Here is a 23,349-nt window from a genome sequence, read left to right on the forward strand (position 1 = left end):
GCATTCGCCCTCATTGGATTGCCACAGGGTACAGAGTGATTCGTCACTCCAAATCAATCGTTTCCACTCATTCACTGTACAGTCACTCATTACATCCCTTCAGGACTACAGAAATGCGCGGTAACTGCCCGAGCATTGTACCCCAATCTTTTTAACTTCCTGCGCACAGGCTTTGAGCTATGTGGACTGTTGGCAGCTCTTTCGAACGCAAGAGTGATTCCTTCACGTGATTTTTACACAGTCGAGTCATATTCATATGACCATCTGTCAAAAGCTAGAATAACCACCTTTTGCACTGTGGATCGCTGAGAGGTTCTGGAAGGTTCTGGAAGGTTCTGGAAGGTTCTGGAAGGTACTGAAAGTGATATGGAGCCACGCCGACTGCAGTGCCACGTCCAGCTGCCCTAGTTTTCTCGGTTAATGATCCATGGCGCTAACAGACGCATCGAGATCGTCCTACAGATTCTGGATAGGGTTAAATTCGGGGAGTTAAGTGGCCAGGGGAGAGCGATAAACTCATCCTGGTGTTCTTCGAGCTACACATGAATATGCGGGGTCTGAGACACGCTGCAATGGCGTGCTGGTAGGTGCCATCGTGCGGAGGAAAAACAAACTGAATGTAGGGGTGTACATGGTCCCTGAGGATAGATGCGTACTTGTGTAGATCCAGTGGTGTCTTCCAGAATGACGACACTATCCAGGTAATGACACGAAAACATTCCCCAGACCATACAGATCCCTTGATCGATTGATGCAGGGTCGCTGGTTTCAGATTTTTCGCGCCGGTGGAGCATAAAACGTGATTCATCTGCAACGACCACTTGTCACCACTCAGCGGACGTTCAGTTGCGGCAGTGGCGGAAATTCCATCCTTCGTCGGCTATGAACAGCAGTTAGCATGGGTGCATGAACTAGGCTTCTGCCACAAAGAACCATATAGAGCAACGTTTGCTGGACAGTGGTTGAGGAGATACTGTTGGCAGCCCCCTGGTTCATCCGGGTGACCAGTTGTTCAACAGTTGCACATCTGTTCACGCACACACGTGTTCACAGCCATTATTCACCTCTGTCATCTATGGCCTATGGTTGCCTAGGCTCCGGGTTTGGATGGCGCCATTTTTCCATGCACGGTATATTTTAACCAAGGCGGCACGCAGTTTATAAGCTTAATCGTATTGAAAATGTTGCACCCTTGGCCCGAAAGCCAATGATCATGTTCTTTCAGACGTCAGACGAATCGCTCCGTTTCCACAGTGTTTTCACCGTCCCAGGCACGCTAGTGCTGCCACCTGCCATCTGGGAGTAGTTATTCTACGTAGATGTCGAACGTAGTCGGTGATCACATTAATGGGAGTAGACTGTGTATAGCCATCCTCTACTACGGCCGGCCATCCCGTGTGCTTGTTCCTTAGCGGCACCACTTCACTGTCATGTCACCAACAGTTAACATGGTCAGGTGTAAAAGGGTTGAATTGTCCCTGATAGATTTGTTACTCAGGTGGCTTCCAGTGCCTAATCCACGTTCTAAGTCATTGAGTTTATCTGACCGATTCAGTCTGTGATGTCGTCAGTCATACGACCACACCGCCGCCTGAGAGATCGATCCACCGGATGCGATTCTCTCGATAAACGGAACAGAAGAACAGCTGTGTTAGCCAAAGAGTACACAGCCACTCGCAGTACCTATGCTCGCTGCGAGGCGCCGCTAGGCCACTTCATGTGCAGCACGAGAGTAGTGCCGTTGTGCCAGTCTACAGTTCGTAGCCGCGCTCAGTGGTCACCCTGCGCCGATGTCATCGTTTGCAGCTCAGTCGTTGCTGCCATCAAGTCTTTGTAGCTCTGTTCCAAGTTAGTCTTCAAATTCACCGGATTCGACATTCAAGATTACGAGAGATTTCGTGACTGCAAGATTTGTGAGTTGTAAATTATGTCATTCTACAGACGCTTAGTCTATAATTATCAACCAACTGATCATGGACTACAGCAAAGTTAAGTAATAAACACTTTCTTGTTTTGTACTCCTGCTAATTGTAATTTCCTGTTGTAGCTACCAAGCAGTCTTGACTTGGACAGGATTTGTGATTGGTGTAAAGAATGGCAGCTAACTCTAAATATAGATAAATGTAAATTAATGCAGATGAATAGGAAAAAGAATCCCGTAATGTTTGAATACTCTATTAGTAGTGTAGCGCTTGACACAGTCATGTCGATTAAATATTTGGACGTAACATTGCAGAGCGATATGAAGTGGGACAAGCATGTAATGGCAGTTGTGGGGAAGGCGGATAGTCGTCTTCGGTTCATTGGTACAATTTTGGGAGGATGTGGTTCATCTATAAAGGAGACCGCTTATAAAACACTAATACGACCTATTCTTGAGTACTGCTCGAGCGTTTGGGATCCCTGTCAGGTCGGATTGAGGGAGGACATAGAAGCAATTCAGAGGCGGGCTGCTAGATTTGTTACTGGTAGGTTTGATCATCACGCGAGTGTTAGGAACTTGGGTGGGAGTCTCTAGAGGAAAGGAAGCGTTCTTTTCGTGAATCGCTACTGCGGAAATTTAGAGAACCAGCATTTGAGGCCGACTGCAGTACAATTTTACTGCCGCCAACTTACATTTCGCGGAAAGACCACAAAGATAAGATAAGAGAGATTAGGGCTCGTACAGAGGCATATAGGCTGTCATTTTTCCCTCGTCCTGTTTGGGAGTGGAACTGGGAGAGAAGATGCTAGTTGTGGTACGAGGTACCCACCGCCACGCCCCGTATGGTGGATTGCGGAGTATGTATGTGGATGTAGATGTAGAACCCACGTTTCCACCTCCTTGGCTACCTCATGTTGATGGACTCGATTACGGTGGAAGAACTAGAGCCATCACAGTCTGCCGTTGATGCTTCTCTACTGACAAGATGTTATGTGGACATATGTCCGGAAACGCTTAATTTCCATGTTAGAGCTGATTTTAGTTTCGTCAGTATGTACTGTACTTCCTCGATTCACCGCCAGTTGGCCCAATTGAAGGAACGTAATGTTGACTTCAGTGCTTGTGTTGACATGCGACTCATTTCTCTACAGTACTAGCATCAAGCACATCAGTACGTAGCATCAACAGGTTAGTGTTCATCACGAACGTGGTTTTGCAGTCAGTGCAATGTTTACTAATGCGGAGTTGGCAGACGCCCATTTGATGTATGGATTAGCACGGGGCAATAGCCGTGGCGCGGTACGTTTGTATCGAGACAGATTTGCAGAACGAAGGTGTCCCGACAGGAAGACGTTCGAAGCAATTGATCGGCGTCTTATGGAGCACGGAACATACCAGCCTATTACTCGCGATTGGGGATTACCTAGAACGACGAGGACACCTGCAATGGACGAGACAATTCTTCGTGCAGTTGACGATAACCCTAATGTCACCGTCAGAGAAGTTGCTGCTGTACAAGGTAACGTTGACCACATCACTGTATGGAGAGTGCTGCGGGAGAACCAGTTGTTTCCGTACCATGTACAGCGTGTGTAGGCACTATCAGCAGCTGATTGGCCTCCACGGGCACACTTCTGCGAGTGGTTCCTTCAACATTTTAGTGCAAATGTTATCTTTACGGATGAGGCTTCATTACAACATGATCAAATTGTAAATTTTCACAATCAACATGTGTGGGCTGACGAGAATCCGCACGCAGTTGTGCAATCACGTCATCAACACAGATTTTCTGTGAACGTTTGGGCAGGCATTGTTGGTGATGTCTCGATTGGGCCCCATGTTCTTCCACCTACACTCAATGGAGCACGTTATCATGATTTCGTACGGGATACTCTACCTGTGCTGCTAGAACATGTGCCTTTACAAGTACGACACAACATGTGGTTCATGCACGATGGAGCTCCTGCACATTTCAGTCGAAGTGTTCGTATGCTTCTCAACAACAGAGTCGGTGACCGATGGATTGGTAGAGGCGGACCAATTCCATGGCCTCCACGTTCTACTGACCTCAGTCCTCTTGACTTTCATTTATGGGGGCATTTGAAAGCTCTTGTCTACGCAACCCCTGTACCAAATGTAGAGACCCTTCGTGTGATACAATACGCCATTCTTCAGGGCTGCATCAGCACATCAGGGATTCCATGCGACGGAGGGTGGATGCATGTATCCTCGCTAACGGAGGACATTTTGAGCGTTTCCTGTAACAAAGTGTTTGAAGTCACGCCGGTACGTTCTGTTGCTGTGTGTTTCCATTCCATGATTAATGTGATTTGAAGAGAAGTAATAAAATGAGCTCTAACATGGAAAGTAAGCGTTTCCGGACACATGTCCACACAACATATTTTCTTTCTTTGAGTGTGAGGAATGTTTCCTGAAAGCTTGGCCGTACCTTTCTGTAACACCCTGTATAGAGGTTCCCCGGTACTTTCGATCAGATAGTATACATCGACAGTCCTCCATACAACCTAGACGACGGGCTAGGTGTCCGTGTAGTTACCAGCACCCCCGGCGTGGTGTGTCCACAGTCGTACGGTGGGGGCAGCACGACGAGTGGAGGCTGCTCGCCGCCCGAGTCGCGCGCCGGGGGCTCCATCTACGAGAACTACTACCAGTACGCGGACATCGAGGACGAGGAGGAAGAGGAGGAGGAGGAGGAGGACGCGGTGGGCGGGCGCAGCGAGGAGGCGCTCGAGCTGCAGCCGCTGAGCCGCGCCGCCACCTGCGCCTCGGTGCTGGCCGCCGGCTCCGCCTCCGCCTCGGCGTCGGCGTCGGCCGACTCGGCCAGCGTGCGCGGCGCGGGGGCGGGCTGCGACGGCGCGCGCCACCACCAGCACCACCAGCAGCACCAGCGGCCGCGGCCCGGCCGCCTGCGCAGGGTGCCCACCGTACTCAGCGCCACAGACCGCCGCCGCTCCACGGTGAGTGCCCCCGTCCCGCTGCAGAACACACCGCCACCTCCATCCTGCGCCTGTCCACAGAAACTGCACGTATATATATAGATGTATGTGTATGTAAACATATGTGTAGTCAATGTTTCAGCATGATTCTGAAACTCCTGAAACAGTTTCAACCAGTCTTACTAGGCATATGTATTAGTTCTAGGAGATAATTACTGTGAGGAATGAAACACACCTCTATACCCAGGCGGAAGAAAATAGCAGCCCCAAACCCACACTACCGGCCATTAAAATTGCTACACCAAGAAGAAATGCAGATGATAAACGGGTATTCATTGGACAAATATATTATACTAGAACTGACATGTGATTACATTTTCACGCAATTTGGGTGCAGAGATGCTGAGGAATCATTACCCAAAACAACCACCTCTGGCCGTAATAACGGCCTTGATACGCATGGGCATTGAGTCAAACAGAGCTTGGATGGCGTGTACAGGTACAGCTGCCCATGCAGCTTCAACACGATACCACAGTTCATCAAGAGTAGTGACTGACGTATAGTGACGTTTGCAAATGGTAATTGATCTGGAGTCTGTGCTGGCCAGGGCAGCAGTCGAACATTTTCTGTATCCAGAAGCGCCCGTACATGACCTGTAACATGCGGTCGTGTATTATCCTGCTGAAATGTAGGGTTTGGCAGGGATCGAATAAAGGGTAGAACCTCAGGTCGTAACACAACTGAAATGTAACGTCCAAAGTGCCGTCAATGCGAACAAGAGGTGACTGAGACGTGTAACCAATGGCAGCCCATACCATCAAGCCGGGTGATATCCCAGTATGGCGATCACGAATACACGCTTCCAATGTGCGTTCACCGCAATGTCGCCAAACACGGATCCGACCATCATGACGCTGTAAACAGAACCTGGATTCATCCGAAAAAATGACGTTTTGCCATTCGTGCATCCAGGTTCGTCGTTGAGTACACCATCGCAGGCGCTCCTGTCTGTGATGCAGCGTCAAGGGTAACCGCAGCCATGGTCTCCGAGTTGATAGTCCATGCTGCTGCAAACGTCGTCGAACTGTTCGTGCAGATGGTTGTTCTGTTGCAAACGTCCCCATCTGTTGACTCAGGGATTGGGGCGTGGCTGTACGATCCGTTACAGCCAGACGGATAAGATGCCTGTCGACTGCTTGTGATACGAGGCTGTTGGGATCGAGCACGGCGTTCCGTATCACCCTCCTGAACCCACCGGTTCCATATTCTGCTAACAGTCATTGGATATCGACCAACGCGAGCAGCAATGTCGCGATACGATAAACCGCAATCGCGATAGGCTACAATCCGACCTTTATTGAAGTCGGAAACGTGATGGTACGCATTTCTCCTCCTTACACAACGTTTCACCAGGCAGCGCCGGTCAACTGCTGTTTGTGTATTAGAAATCGGTTGCAAACTTTCCTCATGTCAGCACGTTGTAGGTGTCGCCACCGGCGCCAACCTTGTGTGAATGCTCTGCAGAGCTAATCATTTGCATATCGCAGCATCTTCTTCCTGTCGGTTAAATTTCGCATCTGTAGCACGTCATCTTCCCGGTGTAGCAATTTTAATGGCCAGTAGTGTAATTAATGTAAAGTAATGAAACTTCGAGAATATATTTCTCTAGATAACGTATTTAAGTGATTGACATTGCAGGATCACAGTTTAATGTAAGCGCGAGGTAAGCGCTGCAAATTTGAAAAGCTGTTATATTAACAACCGATGCAACGTCAAACTGTTGAACACAAGCATACAAAATCGCATGCATTGTGATATACAGGTGCCGAATCTCAGTTTGTGAGATGGACTTCCATGCCTGTTGCTCTTTATCGGTCGATACGGGGACGGTTAGTGTTATTTCTGGGTGACGGTGAAATTGTTGTCCGATGATGTCCCATATGCGCTGGATTGGAGACAGGTGTGGTGATCGACTAGGCCAAGGCAACACGTCGACACTCTGTAGAGCGTATTGGGTTACAACAGCGGTATTTGGGCGAGCGTTATTCTGTTGGAAAACACCCCTGCAATGGTGTTCTTGAGTGGCAGCACAGTATGTCAGATAACCGGACTGACGTACAAATTTGCAGTCAGGGTGCGTCGGATAACCACGAAAATGCTCCAGCTGTCATACAAATTCGCACACTAGACCTAACTCCAGGTGTAGTTCCAGTGTGTCTAGCACACAGACAGGTTGGTTGTAGGCCCTCAACTGAGCTCCTGCTAACAGACACATAAGTCAGGACAAGCTATCATCAGAAAACAAAACAGTCTTGCACCCTGCCCTCAAATGAGCTCTAATTAGGCACCACTGAAAGCACAAATGGCTGTCGTTTGGGGTCAGTATCGAATGCAGGCTACAGGGCGTCTGGCTCGAAACAATCTTTGAAGTAACCGATTTCTGACATTTCGTTTTGTCACTGTCGTGCGAACTGTTGCTCTAATGGCTGATACAGATACAGTACGGTGCGCCAGAGCCGTACACCGAACACGACGCTCTGCGCTCTCGGTAGTACCACGTGGCCATCCGAAGCCCGGTCTTCAAGCGACCACCGCTGCCAGCAATCATATACAGAGGCTACATTCCTGTCAAGTCTTTCTGCTATATTCTTTGTCACCTTAAAGGCATTCTGCCACTCTCAGAGGTAAGCATCGCTCACGGCCGTTACAGCGTGCATTTAAAGCAAACTTGATTTGCATCCTCATAGTGGCGTGAATAGCGCCTCTTACGGAACTGGCGCGACATTTCAGCAGACACTTTCGTTTGTGTCACACAACTCCTGCTTGATGTTTTTTGTTTTTTTTTCCTTCGTTGTATGTGAGGTTGGAGTGTCAAAAGGATGATATGTAAGCTTAATGAAACGGGTATTAGAAAATATTTTAATAGGGACTGGAGCCTGCTAGTGGATTTGCCCACAGAAAAATAAAATATCCTTCAAAGTACTTTTTTTACTTCTCAACAACTAAATCTCCCGGTTCACAAGTTTCCTCACTTAATCTCAATTGAAAAATTAAACATCAAAGCATAAAGATTATATACAAATTTTTCCACTTACCACAGATTAAGAACATCAAAACCAGTAAATCATTCTACACTCGACACGCAATAAATAATAAAGTCAGTAGATAAAACACAACTTTTTTCTAGAACGTAATTCATCTGAGCACAATACTCAGTTACTTTAAAATTCCCAATAGAACAGACCTCTCCTATTAAATGCCAAACCGCTGAATATTTAGCCCAAAACAGCACTACAGTATAGACTATAAATCATTTGAACACAATAATTGAAATGACCAGGTAATACTGAATTGGAATACAAGTAACAGGTCTGCCGCCGTAGCTGGTTGCCGTCAGAGGACCTGGGTTCGACTCCTTATGCTACCAAGAATTTTTCCTTGGTATGGGGTGCACTCAGCCTCTTGATGCCAATTGAGGATGCATTTGAAAGAGAGGTAGGAACTCTGTGATCTGGAAAGTTGGTAAAAGGCTGGGAGAGCTGTAATCGGATCCCATTGCGCTCCATACCGCATCCGTCTGATGCCGCAACGCATTGGATGACACGGCGGCTGGTCGACATCTCATGGTACTTTAAGGCCCCCACGAGAACACTAACAACGTCCTGTTCCTGTGAACAATACATTAATACGCTCCTGTTTTTCCCCAAACTGTCTCACAAGTGATATTAAATCCGAAATGAAAAGAAGAAACAACTTAGAATAAATTAATCCCCACAGACAAATGCAATATGAATCAGTGTCAGTGACTGCCAGTACTTTGTTTCTTCTATTGAACTGCTTATATACCTAAATAAGAAGCCTCTATGAAATCATCTTGCGCTTGGCTACAGCCGAGGGGTTGCGCTGTGGATCATAAAAGTCAGCTGGGAAACAGCCCTCAGCAGAATTCGCGGAAGACCCGTAGGCCCGCTCGAACACATCAACGAATCTCCCCAGGAGATCAGACTGGACAAAACTTCGAAGAAAGCCGAATCCGCTCGGACGCCCAAAGTCACAATTCGGATTTTATCTCTAGGCAGTGCGGAAAACACGGAGACTCTTTTTGCCGAGCTGTGTGTGGTCTGAGCATACATGCTGTTTTCTAGTAACATTCTAACGACAAGATCGCAAAAATGTTTCGTTATTTAAAACAACCGGTATCAACAGACTTCGCTTTAAAAAATCTTTTTCTTTTGAAACGTGTTTATTTTAAGTTGTACCTCACTCCAATACCAAAGATGACAGTAAATTCTGTCGAAACAGGTTGTTTTAAATAAAGAAATATTTATGTGATCCTGCATGTAGAATGTTTTTAGAAAGTAAAACAGATCGCTCCTTCTGTCTTCTCAAAATGAAAAAATCCAAACATGCTGTCATGTCAGAGTTCCGCAGGTAATCAGAATTCGTCGAAACATCTTAGAGAGTGGAATGGCAACAGAAAAGTTTAGGGCACCTTTGAAAACTGTGTGGCACAGCCACCACCTTCAGGTCCCACAGGAAAACCTTTAACGAACTGTAAAAACAGCTACCATTGGCTAACCTAAATAATTTAGAAGTCGAAGTAAGAAACATGACTGTGTTTACATAGGTCTGATCTTATCGGCCATCACCCAAACGTACACAGAGGGAGAGAGTAGGACGAAGTTTTGGAGCGCCAAGTACAACGAATTTCATAACTACATGAAAGGTATTCGCAACTTCGAATGTGAACAACCATCAGCTTTGTAAGGAAATGGCTTACATCAGTTTACAGCTGGAACATTTAGCTATTTTTCGACATAATCACCATTTCTGACGATGCATTTTTGTAGGCGCTGTGGCAGTTTTTGTAATCCTATGTCATACCAGCTCGCAGCCATGCTGTTCAGAAAGTTATGAACCTCTTCTTTCACCTCGTCGTCGGAGCTGAATCGCTTTCCGGCCAAATGTTCTTTCAGCCTAGGGAACAGGTGGGTGGGATTATGCTCCATTGAATCTGTTGCAGGAGAGCAACGGTTTGCCCAGCGATGTGTGGGCGAGCGTTGTCATGGATAATGTGTACGCCATTGCTCAACATACCTCTTCTCCGGTTCTGAATTTCCCGTTTGAGTTTTATCAGAGTCTCGCAGTACCTGTCAGCCTTAATTGTGGTCCCAGCGATTCAGCTCCGACGACGTGGTGAAAGAAGAGATTCATAACTTTCTGAACAACACGGCGGCGAGCTAGTATGACATGGGAATACAAAAACTGCGATAGCGTCTACAAAAATGCATCGACAGAAACGGTGATTATGTCGAAAAATAGCTAAATGTTCAAACTGTAAACTGATGTAAACCATTGTAGAAATAAACAGGTCTATGTACTTATAAAAAATAGGAGACCTTACTTTTGGGATTACCCTCGTACATGCAATAATTTGAGTTAAACGATGTCTTTGTTTAATTTCATGAGTAACGAATTCCTCGATCACTGTTTTTGGTGGCAGTGATTTTATTAAGTCAGATATACAGGGTCATTTTAATACATCCAATTATAGATTCACAGTTGACCGGTTATAATGCTAAAAAGCCGAAATAACAAAATGTTCTTTCTACGTTATTCAGAACAAACTTAATTCAAATATATGGACATAACAGACGTTAACCCCACATTATCACTATTACTGGGAAAGCGAGTTATCATTTGGAATGATCCAAAAATAACAAATAAACAACGACTTTTGTAAATAACTTTGTACTGAAATGGTGAACGGATTAAGTCCGCCAAACAAGTTTTATAATACTCCTACCTCTGGTAATCGTTTTACTGTTCACTCTTCGCACAGTTCACTGTATATCTTTTCGCGCACCTAAGGCAGGCGTTCCATCCTACTTCTAAGGTCTCCTTTCTTCTCTGAACACAGTCTTTTTTGATCAGTGGCCTCCCTGAATATGATCGTTTTGTAATATTCTCTTCGATACCCCTTCTCAACGCTCTAATCATTTCCCATCCCTCAATTTCACCAAATGTCTTTTTTATCTTAATTATGCCGGGCGTAGCGATTTTAATTCATGAAGCAGAATTTATATTAACTTTAGATACATTAAGGGCCATATAAGCTGCTTGCTGGAAGTGCATAACATAACTGCCTTTCATCTGAAAGACTTTAAATGGTTACTAATTGCAAGCTGTTGCTGTGGCGTTCATTACATCACAGGAAAAAAATGCTTTCCCACGTTTGCTCAAGCTTTCTTTTTAGTTGCCGAAGTTGGCATATCATCAGAAAGGAACTTAGGGAATTTCGCAGAATCAGTAAGAAGTGGCAGAAGAAATATTAGCGTTTCTGCAACATGAGTCAGTGGAATGTGTGGTGTCGTACATGCTCAACTGTGCGGACAATTAACATGAGGAGTATAGAGATCAGAAGTGAAATTAACAATGATTAACAAGCTAAGACGAAATGGCTACAGGAAAAATGTGAAGACATCGAAAAAGAAATGGTTGTCGGAAAGACAGACTCAGTATACAGCAAAGTCAAAACAACCTTCGGTGACATTAAAAGCAAGGATGATAACATTAAGAGTGCAACGGAAACTCCACTATTAAAGGCAGAGGAGAGAGCGGATCGGTGGAAAGAATACACTGAAAGCCTCTATGAGGGGGAAGATTTTTCTGATGTGGTAGAAGAAGAAACGGGAGTCGATTTAGAAGAGATAGGGGATGCAGTATTAGAATCAGAATTTAAAAGAACTTTGGAGGACTTGAGGTCAAATAAGGCAGAAGGGATAAATAACACTCCATCAGAATTTCTAAAATCATTAGGGGAAGTGGCAACAAAACGACTATTCACGTTTGTGTGTAGAATGTATGAGTCTGGTGACATACCATCTGACTCTTGGAAAAGCATCATCCACGCAGTTCCCCAGAAGGCAAGAGCTGACAAGTGATAGAATTACCGCACAATCAGCTTAACAGCTGATGCATCCAAATTGTTTACAAAAATAATATACAGAAAAAAGGAAAAGAAAATTGAGGATACGCTAGATGACGATCAGTTTGGCTTTAGGAAAGGTAAAGGCACGAGAGAGGTGATTCTGACGTTGCGGTTAATAATGGGAGCAAGACTAAAGAAAAATCAAGACACATCGTAGGATTTGTCGACCTGGAAAAAGTGTTAGACAAAGTAAAATGGTGCAAGATGTTCAAAATTCTGAGAAAAGTAGGGGTAAGCTATAGGGAGAGACGGGTCATACACAAAATGTACAACAGCCAAGAGGGAATAATAAGAGTGGATGACCAAGAAGAAGTGCTCGTATTAAAAAGGGTGTGAGAGAAGGATGTAGACTTTCGTCCCTACTGTTCAATCTGTGCATTGAAGAAGCAATGCTAGAAATAAAAGAAAGGTTCAGGAGTGAATTTAAATTCAAGGTGAAAGGATATAAATGATACGATTCACTGATGACATTGCTATCCTGAGCGAAAGTGAAGAAGAATTAAATGATCTGCTGAACGGGGTGAACAGTCTAAAGAGTACAGAGTATGGACTGTGAGTAAAAGAAAGACGAAGGTAGTGAGAAGTAGTAGAAATGAGAACAGCGAGAAACTTAACATCAGGATTGATGGTGACGAAGTAGATGAAGTTAAGGAATTCTGCTACCCAGGCAGTAAAATAACCAATGACGCACGGAGCAGGGAGGGCATCAAAAGAAGACTAGCAATGGAGAAAAAGGGTAATCCTGGCCAAGAGAATTATATTAACAACAAACATAGGCCTAAATTTGAGGTAGAAATTTCTGAGAATGCACGTCTGCAGTACAGCATTCTATGATAGTGAAACATACACTGTGGGAAAACCGGAATAGAAGAGAATCGAAGCATTTGAGATGTTGTGCTATAGACGAATGTTGAAAATTAGATGGACTGATAAGTTAAGGATAGAGGAGGTTATGCGCAGAATCAGAGAGGAAAGGAATATGTGGAAGACAGTGGCAAGGAGAAGGGACGGGACAATAGGACATGAGCGAATGACTTCCATGGTACTAGATGGAGCTGTAGAGGACAAAAACTGTAGGGGAAGACAGAGATTCGAATACATGCAGCGAATAATTGAGGAGTAGGTTGCAATTGCTACTCTGAGATGAAGATGTTAGCACAGGAGAGGAATTCGTGACGGGCCGCATCAAACCAGTCAGAAGACTGATGACCAAAAAATATAAATAAATAAATAAATAAAAACAAGTGAAAGTGATATTGAAACAGGTGTGGAGCCATGTAGTTCGTCATCCCTGACGGACAGGGAGCCACAAATCCCGTCTCCAGTGAAACGTAGTGGAGAACAATTAATGTCCAAGGAGCGGGTGCTAAACGTACTTAGGTACATGGAAGATCATTCGCAGCATATTAAAAAAAATCATGAACAGAATTCGCATAAGTCCGCAGCGATATGGCCGTGTAACGAATAAGGAAAACTGCGGATATTCAAGGGAGGACAAAACGGATTGTTACAAAAACTGGTGTTTCTGCACTTCAAGGATGCTCGGTACAATTCACAGAATTGTGCATGATAGTGACCTACTGCGTCACGCACATCAAATTGCGTGAGGCGTAGGTTACAGTCATTTCTAGTGACGCAGTAAATGGTTGCATAACTCCAAAACGTGTTACACAATTGGAAGATGTAAGACAACGAAATTTCAAACAAAGCGTCAACTTGACGATGCACAGCAAACTGCAGAACCGGCCCGAAAATTTGTAGGTGAGACAAAAAAACTTATTCAGCCGTACAGCGATGAATTTGTTTTATACTCCGACCAATCTGGAATTGAAGAGGAAATGAATATGAAAGGAACCCTGGAAATTAGAGGCACCAAGAGGGTTGTACAAAGATCAGCTAACATCGATGCCTTAACTCATTCGTATACAATTACGCCGACTGTTAATGTCGATGGTAAATTGGCTGGAAAGTTATTTATTGTGCTGCGAGAAATTGGAAGTTTTCTGCTCCCTACGATTCTTCCTTGTGTGCGTGTTCTTGCAAGGGCAGTAGGGAATATTTACATCACAGCTAGGAAGAATAGGAAAATGGACGTAAGAGGATTACAACTATGGTATTAGCACTGCTTTTGCCCAACAGATAGTCAAAATAGCTTACCTTTGCTTGATTCCTGGTCTGCGTATAAAGATGGTACTCCGTTACAGCAAACCAACCCTCCTGAAAATTACGTGACATTTCAATTCATACCACCTGGAACCACTGGCCGAATTCAGCCTCTGGGTGTTTGTTTTGTCCGTGCACTATCTGCAGCCATGCCATAGTCAGTTTCACAATAAGCTCCACGAAAGACTGTTTCGCATTGGGTTACATGACATTAAATTCCATCAGTTCTCATCACCCCTTTACATGAAAATGATTCTGTATGCATTCTTTTATAGTGGATACCTAGCTGAACTTCCTGCATGGTTTGGACCTCCCAAGGAGTTCGCCTTCGATTTGAAGGTGCGAACCTTTGTGATCACTGTGGCGCGCCATTTGTCATTCAGTGCTCATGGTGTAAGTTAAAGGTTTGTTTTGAACAGTTCTCGAATGTCGACGATGTCTATTATGTCTTGAGTGACACACGCGCCCCACAGAAGGTTGATCTCTGCGCTTCCCGGACACTCATGTTCTGTCGCCCTCTTGATGCACACGGTTAGGAGCTACTGTTTTTCCTGTCGCAACTGTTAGCACAACACTTTCAAATGAGCCTTACTAAAGATTGAAGTTGCGACCTCGTACACAAGGGGATCCTTGTTACACCGAAACCGGTTGTAAATAAATTGGTCTAATACAGATTTGTTCCATGAGCTTCCTGTAACACATACGCGCCGCTAATAATAGTCTGAAGAAGATAATTTTAAATCAACACCACCAATAAATAGAAAACCGACAGCTGACGATATGTAGGGCACAGGGGTACACCTTTTCTCACAGGCTACCAACAATAGATCGAGGGCCGTTCAGGACAGCAGAATTAATCAGTACGATTACAGCATCGGAAATCAGTAAATTTCGCATTATTCCAAATTGTACAAAGCTCAGACAGTTCCATATTTTTGCAGGATATCCACCACAGATCTGCTGTCAGCCTCTTTCAACTGACTCAGCTTCATTTAACTTGGTGGCCCAAGCTTCCTGTTGTTGCAGCCCCGCTGCGTGTGGTGATGCAGTAGTTTCATGTTCATACTTGTGAACAGCTTGGTATCATCCGGGTAGAGTACCAGATGGATCCTCACTGTCTTCGGGATGTCTACAGTAAAGAAGAAGTACAGTAGAGGGTCAAGCAGGGACACATGGGGTACTTCCACCCTGATGGTACCAGGTGTCGAAGTGCCGCCGTACACTTGCACGTTGAGTGTGCGAAAACTCAGGTACAACTGGAGCAGGAGAACGGGCGACAGAGGTACCCACAGTACAAAATGCTTGTGCAGGAGATCGTAGTGACACACACTGTCGAAGGCGTCAGAGCCATCGAGAAGAACCGTCCCAAGGTACTCGCGGCTCTTGAGCATCCCCACCGCTTGCTCTACCAGTCGCAGAAGTTGGTGCTGCATCGAGTGGCCCACTCGGAAACGTAACTACTCGGCTGGAAGTAGACCTGCTTCCATAATGTGGTGCCGCAGCTGCTTGGAGCGTGCTGTCTCCTGAAAATTTTGGAGAGATACGGCAACAAGCTTATAGGATAGTAATTTTGTACTAACCTGTTTTCCCCGTCTTAGGAACAGCTATCACCTCCGCATGTTTGCACATGAGGCATAATTACAAGTCGTCAGGATGGAGTTGAAGATCGGTGACAGGAGTTGCACAGCATCCCGCGGCAGTCGCTTCAGCAGCACGTTGTCGACCTGGTCGCAGCCCCCTTCTCTCCTGAACTGCAAGTGTGCAAGTTGTTGCTGGACCTCTTCTTCTGTAATGTTGTCAGTCAGGTTGTAGTCAACATAGTTGTCCAGAAACACCCGGTATCCACTGCACCACCTGGTGGACATGGTCATCGACGGCGATGTCCTCCACCGTCGTGAACGTAGCCGCAAAGGTATTGACTGACACGTTGGCTTTGGTGTCCGGTCCTGTGATGACGTCACGCCCCACTTGCAGCGGCAGGATGCTCTGGCCTCCCCTCAGAAACTGTTTGATGTTCTTCCACGCTCTGCCGTCGTCGGCCCTGAGCGTGACAATCTTGCGAGGCCAGTGTCGGTTGCTGTGGTTTGCGACTGCGGCCGAGATGTTGCGTGAAATTCGGTTCAGCAGGTATTTTGTGGCGGGATTTTTTGTGGCCTGTCACTCACGAAAAAGCCGGTTCTTTTCCCTGGTAACATGCAGTATTTCTGGGGGAAACTGGTAGGAGTACCCCTCTGCGGTCGGTGCAGTGTGGCAGTGTCAGCTGCATACAATGTATGGCGCATGAATCCCGCGAATGCTGCTTCCGCATCTTCAAAGTCCGGATCGGAGGTAGCTGCGACAGATTCTGCCAGATGCACCCAGAAATACTACCAGTCGATGTCATGCAGCGGCCTGCAACTTTCTGATAGTGTCACCGTGTCAGTGTCCAAGTCGAGAATAAAGGAAATCAGAGCTCGTACGGAAAGATATAGGTGTTCATTCTTCCCGCGCGCTATACGAGATTGGAATAATAGAGAATTGTGAAGGTGGTTCGATGGACCCTCTGCTAGGCACTTAAATGTGATTTGCAGAGTATCCATGTAGATGTAGATGTAGACGTGCAGGTGACAGTGCACAGCAGGTGGTCGCAACTGCTTTGTGGCCGACCCTGTTGATGATGACGGCGTCAAGGACATTAGGAGGGCCGCATCTTGAGTAGACCGTATGGTAGGGTGACCCCACCACAGTCACGCTGTAGTTGTTGGCTACTCAGGGCAGCAGTCGTCCGCTGATGTTGGTGACTCGGAAGTACGCATTCCAAGTACTTGGCGATGAAGTCGCAGCCGATGAAGAGGGTGCCACACATCAACAGCAGCAGCTCGAGGTCACTGTGGCGGCCGATGTGCAGCAATGAACGCGACTTGGCCCGCGGAAGTGCTGACGGCGACGTGCTTGCTTCCATGGTTGCCATGTCCGGAAGCTGCACAGGGTGATGAGGCAGCAATACTTTGACGTGCGCCGGCGTCTACCCGTCCCCCGCTTATCGATCTGTGCGGTAACAGCGAAAGTTCGACGCCCTCACGTTTATGCCAGGTTTCAGGTGAGCTTCGGAGATGAGGCAGACGTCCACAGACTCGTCGCGCAGAAACTGCTGAAACTCGCCTTCCCGGGCGAATGCAGTTTGCGGCCAGACGCAAGCAGTGAGTCCCATTATTGGAATATTAGCCGTTGGTGGGAACTGGAGAGGCTATTGTGATGATGGTATGGACAGCCGACTGCACTACAGACACAGACACTGGGGGAAGCTGTGTGATGATCAGCTTAAACTACTGTGACATCGCCTCGAGTTCAGATCCATCACTCGCTGCAGGTGCCTCCTCTTGGCGTGGAGTGGAAGTCTTCGACTAGTGTCGAATGACGTGCTGTGGGGTGGCAGGTCCAATGGGCGCTCCCTCCAATGTCCGCGCCAGCGACTAACTCTGCCTACCTCTGAGCATTCCGTTGACAGTCCGCTCCCATGCATACCTGCCACGGCAGACATACTTCGCTTTCTGGACTTTGGGACAGGCGGGGGAGGGGTGGAAAGGCTCGCAGTTGCTCTTCCAGTAGCACGAACCTTCTTCCTGGCTGCAGCGGCATGGAAGGCGCTGGTTGTCGTCTCGTTTTGGGGCCGCTACCTTGAAGGCAATGGAGCCACAGTAGTTCACCACTTGTTTGTCCTAACAATTGCATCTGTTTGGCGCGTCAGTATTCGGTATCATAAGCTAAGACATGGTCACTGATTAAAACAGAGATCCAAAAAGTGTAGAATTAATTTCTTTTATTTGCGTCAATGATCACAAAACGTTTGATCAACGTCTCAGGACCAAATTGATTCTAGTCTTCGGTATGCTGCAGTCCATGCTGTGATAGTTGCTCTCACACGTCACACAGCGTGGGGACATGTTGCAGATCCGAGCGATGTGGTCTAGACTCTGGCAGATGAAGCATTACGGTTGCCCGCTTTTTCTGCAGAGTTTCTAGAGACACCCAACTTTCATGTTGACCTGGCAGATCTTCCTGTTCACCACGTTGTCATCGAGGATGGCCAGGAACAGCGGCGTTTCTGAGTTGACCCAAGGTGTACTGAACAGCGCATCTCTCGCAGCAGCTCTCTCAGGTACCCAGGGTCCATAATGGAGAGCAGCTTGCGAAATACGACCTTAAGGGTCTTCACCGATTGTGAGGAGTAGGTAATGCAGTGCAGGCTCTCCATGTTTACGAAGCCCGTAACACCACAGCCAACTTCTGCAGTGCGCATGATGACTGCACAGCTCGCGCCCAAACAATCGTGGAGTTGCCCTTCAATGCAACTCACACCTGGAATTGTGCTCGTAGCTTAGCTTAACGAAGCTATCGTTATGTGGAGGCTACTGGACCCTGGTACCTTTCTTCTATGCCCTCTGTTGAGTACGCACTGTGGGTGCGCTAGTGGCAGCACTAGAGCCCAATGGTTTGGATGTGGTGGCATCACTCGCTTCAGTTGGGCGGTTCCGCGATTGGTGCTTCACTTCCGTAGACTCTTCTGCAGGCTTAGCCCCTGGGATGCGGCCCATCAGGAAGGCGAGTTGTGCTTCTGCCACCGCTGTGTGTGCAGCGTCTATTGCAGTCGATGTGCACTCCGAAGTAGAGCCTTCAATGCGGCAACTGGCAGAGCAAGCTCGACGCTCGGTCGTCGACTGACAGTCTCTGGCGCGTGCGACGTCGAAACTTCGTCTGCTGGTGGAGTTTCGTGGCGGGATACTTCTGGAAATTGGTCGCAGTTCTCCCACATCAAGGACACGAACTACAGCATGCGAAGACGTGCGTCCGTCCACCAATCCCGCCTATAGTCTTCTGTGTGCAGCACTCGATGCTTCTGATCGAGGGGGAGCACATTTTGGAGAGTGTTGCACATCGGAGGTGCTACCGTATCCACTTGGTCGTGTTGTTGTCGCGTGCATGGCGCATCAGCTGAACTAGCGGTCGTGCTTAGCTCCCGCCTCGACGTCATCACTCATCCCAATTGGTTACGCCAGTGACGTCATTGCTACCCATCATACGTTGACTGTGTAGCATTTTTCTGCTTGTCAGGCGTAAGATTGCCTGCTCTCTTAGGCTATTCTGTACTCTTCAGGTGTCAGCCAAGCTATCCCAAAAAATCTGCTTTAGTTGAGCAAGCTCCAGAAGATGGTCACCAAATCAAATTTGACCACATCTTCACAGTCGCTCGCGGTAACGGCTTTTGGGACAGAGTAACTAAAGAAGCCTTTGAAATAAAAATTCTGACAACTCTCTCAGTAGTAAAAAATCATGATAGTAGGTTTCAGCTCAGCGATTTGGCTGTATTCAAGAACAAGCACTTTAATGATGTCAAGACCACTAAACTGGTAGCAAGAACATGAAATATACACAGCCTGCCAAAAAATGGAAAAAATATATAAAAAGATGCAGATATAAGGTGGAAACGGACGTAGGACAGGAAATGAAACTTGACAGGATGGGTGGATGTGTGACGTTATTTCAATTATTACAAAATCGTGTCAAAATTACAAAGAACTTGGCAATATGGCGTTGCACCCCCTTAGCCCGAATGCGTGCATTGATTTGGTTGAGGAGTGTGTCATAAGGTCGCTGTCTTGTCTTCTGAGGCAAGCCGCCCCACGGTTGTTGTAAATGGTCTTTGATGCCTTGAATACTAGCACTGACACGGAGTTGAAAGGAAGGAAGATTACAGTTTAGTATCCCATCACAGGGCAGTCATGAGAGATGGAGCACACGCTTAGATTAAGAAAGAATGAGGAAGAAAATCGGCTGTGCCCTTTTCAAAGGAACCATTCAGGCATCCGGCTAGCGTGATTTAGGGAAATCACGGAAAACCTAAATCAGGGGAGCCAGATTGAGGTTTGAGCCGTCATCATGCCGAATGCGAGTCCAGTGTGCTATTCACTGTGTTGTATCCTGCCCACTCACCAAATATGGGATGCCCGGGAAACCTGCTTTCTCCCATCGCTAGACAACAATTCAAGCAAATCGTATTAATGAAGTTTATTACAAAATGAAATGATTACACTACTTAAATTTGTGAAATACAGATGTGTTGCAAACAAAGGGCGACAGACAAAATAAGAAATCTCTTCAGAATACACAATGCTACATAGTAGAAGCGAAATGACTTCTTGAACTAGCTGCTGTAGAACTCTCAGAACTCGGTAGTCTTCAGTTGAGCCGCGGCCAGTCGGACGCAGCGCTTATGTTCTCGTCACGTAGACGCTGCCGTCGCGGTGTCGCCCTAGAGAGAGGTCGGTCCGCGTGCAACTGGATGACGCCTTCTTCACAGCCCTCTCTGCTCTAACATTCCTGCACTTGCCTTTGCACCGGAACACACTGCGCCACGTTTAACTCGATTGGGACGGAGTTGACGTCCGAGACGGTTCCACAGATGTTTTGTCGGAGATAGATCTGGGGATCAAGATGGCCACGCGATAACCTCAACATCAAGCAGAATGTTCGGAGCGACGCGTGTCGTATATAGAGGAGCATCGTCCTGCGGAAAAAAAGCACCACCAAGCTGTCGCAAGAGGGGTAACACATGATGACGCAGGATGTCCACCGGATACCACTGTTTCCTCAGAGTTCCACCAATCAGTACCAGCCACGACCTGGAGTCATATCCGATGGCTCCCCACAGCCTGACGCCGCTGTATCTCTACTTGTTCTTGGATGGCAGGCGTAAATATGAAGAGTTTATAATATGGTTGGATCACAATATACTAGTCCCTCTTGTCCTGGACCGACGTGGTCGACTGGAAGCTTGACGTTGAGTATTACTATCGTCACGCTCTCATGCAGTACAACATGGGATCCCTGTCACATCTGAATGTCCCACAATTTTGAATATTCCACTATTCGGCCAACCGGCAGAGGGAGAATCACAATGAGGCTTCTTTCAAACTATGTTCGGCGCTCATAATGCTGTCTCACAAGACTACACGGCATCTACAATCTGTGATCAAAAGTATCCGGACATCTGGCTGAAAATGACTTACAGGTTCGTGAAGCCCTCCATCGGTAATGCTGGAATTCAATATGGTGTTGACCCATCCTTAGCCTTGAAGACAGCTTCCACTCTCGCAGGCATACGTACGATCAGGTGCTGGAAGGTTTCATGGAGAATGGCAGCCCATTCTTCACGGAGTGCTGCACTGATGAGAGGTATCGATGTCAGTCGGTGAGGCCTCGCACGAAGTCAGGGTTCCAAATCTCCCCAAAGGTGTTCTGTAGGATTCAGGTCAGGACTCTGTGCAGGCTCGTCCATTACAGGGATGATACTGTCGTGTAATTACACCGCCACAGGCCGTGCATTATGAACAGGTGCTCGATCGTGTTGAAAGATGCAACCGCCATCACCGAACTGCTCTTCTACAGTGGAAAGCAAGAAGCTGCTTAAAACATCAATGTAGGCCTGTGCTGTGATAGTGCTACGTAAAACAACAAGGGGTGCAAGTCCTCTACATGAAAAACACGAACACACCATAACACCACCGCCTCTGAATTTTACTGTTGGCACTACACACGCTGGCCGATGATGTTCACCGGGCATTTGCCATACGCACACGCTGCCATCGGATCGCCACATTGTGTACCGTGATTCTTCACTCCACACAACGTTTTTCCACTACTCAATCATCCAACGTTTACGCTCCTTACACATAGCGAGGCGTCGTTTCGCATTTACCGGCGTGGCGTCGCTCGACCATGAAATGCAAGTTCTCTCACCTCCCACCCAACTATCATAGTACTTGCAGTGGATCCTGATGCAGTTTGGAATTCCTGTTTATGGTCTGGATAAACGTCTGCCTATTGCACATTACGACCCTCTTCAACTGTCGGCGGTCTCTATCAGTCATCAGACGAGGTCGGCATGCACGCTTTTGTGCTGTACGTGTCCCTTCACGTTTCCACTTCACTATCACTTCGGAAACAGCGGACCTAGGAATGTTTCGTAGTGCGGAAATCTCGCGTAGAGATGTATAACACAAGTGACACCCAATCACCTGTCCACGTTAAAGTGCATGAGTTCCGCGGAGCGCCCCATTCTGCTCTCTCACGATGTCTAATGATTACCGAGGTCGCTGATATGGAGTACCTGGGAGTAAGTGGTAGCACAATGCACCTAATATGAAAAGCGCGTGTTTTTTGGAGGTGTCCTGATACTTTTGATCACATAGCGTACGTGTACTTCATGCTGAGTAGTCAAGTTCTGACGCTGTTCATGTCCCTTATATACCCTACCCTGCCTGGTAACACCACTAACCACAAACAACGCTAATGCACTCCGGTGCCCGTTGTAGATGTCGTAGGGAATTGCAACTCCAATCATTTACTACTCACCGACGTTCTGTAGGTATACAAAGTTACATCGACCTCCATCCATGTCTTCTGGGTGCTTCACTTTTTTCTCGGGCAGTGCATATAAAACACACTAACGATGCCAGAAACGTGAACTGCGAAAAAAGACTGACAATGAAATCAGCTTAGTCGTATCGAGCGGGTCGGGAGGTAACGATGGGGACAAGTACTCCTTACTGTTTTGCGCCTCACCATCGCTGCCATCATATACGTTATTTCTTAAGTCAACATCCTCTTTTTTTCACGCGTACTAGTCCTACAGGAATAAATTAGCTATATTTACAAAGGTGCTTTAACAGGCTTCTGACACTATGTAACTATTTTTCACCAACGCTTACTATTTATGGAAAATTTCAACATAAAAGAGACTGCGAATAAGACGAAATAGCAAAGAAAGAATTCCAACCAATGTCATTAAACCCGGAAATGTGAAGGAATTTATCACCACATCAATATTGTGCCCAAACAGTGAAGATTGCACCAAAGTAAACGGAAAAAATTTTGAAGAACATTGTGGAGGGAAATGAGGAGATTTACTAGAGTTGTGACTCTGTACAGTTCAACGAGGGGATTGACAATCAATTGTATCCTGTAGAATTCTTACGTTAGGATTACCGCCACATAAACTTCTACTAAAGAACAATAGTATTGCCTTCTTGATAAGAAACCTGAACGCTAAACAGGGCTAAATCAGTGGAAGTCAGATGTTTATAACAAAACTCAATGAAGTTACAATTAATGCTCAGGTACTTGACACCGGGAAAAATGCTGTAATAGCGTTTACATTGTTTGATACAAACCTGCTTTTTCAGCTGGCTAGAAGTTGCCTATTATAATTGATAACACTATAATCAAGTCGCAGGGACGAATACTTCGAAAAGCAAGATTGAATTTACCAAATGGC

At 46.5% G+C, this 23,349-nt stretch overlaps 1 protein-coding gene across 1 annotated transcript in view; it reads left to right on the forward strand.

Annotated features, from left to right (window-relative positions):
• The window catches only part of LOC126474621 (transmembrane protein 117-like), a 321,902-nt gene that overhangs the window by 55,604 nt on the left and 242,949 nt on the right, over nucleotides 1–23,349 (forward strand). Inside the window, exons 2-3 of the mRNA XM_050102099.1 lie at nucleotides 4,510–4,713; nucleotides 4,816–4,902. Coding sequence (XP_049958056.1) covers nucleotides 4,510–4,713; nucleotides 4,816–4,902 — 291 coding nt within the window. The remainder of the gene's footprint in view (nucleotides 1–4,509; nucleotides 4,714–4,815; nucleotides 4,903–23,349) is intronic.

The sequence above is a fragment of the Schistocerca serialis genome, chromosome 4, assembly GCF_023864345.2.
Source record: "Schistocerca serialis cubense isolate TAMUIC-IGC-003099 chromosome 4, iqSchSeri2.2, whole genome shotgun sequence".
Lineage (NCBI taxonomy): Eukaryota > Metazoa > Arthropoda > Insecta > Orthoptera > Acrididae > Schistocerca > Schistocerca serialis.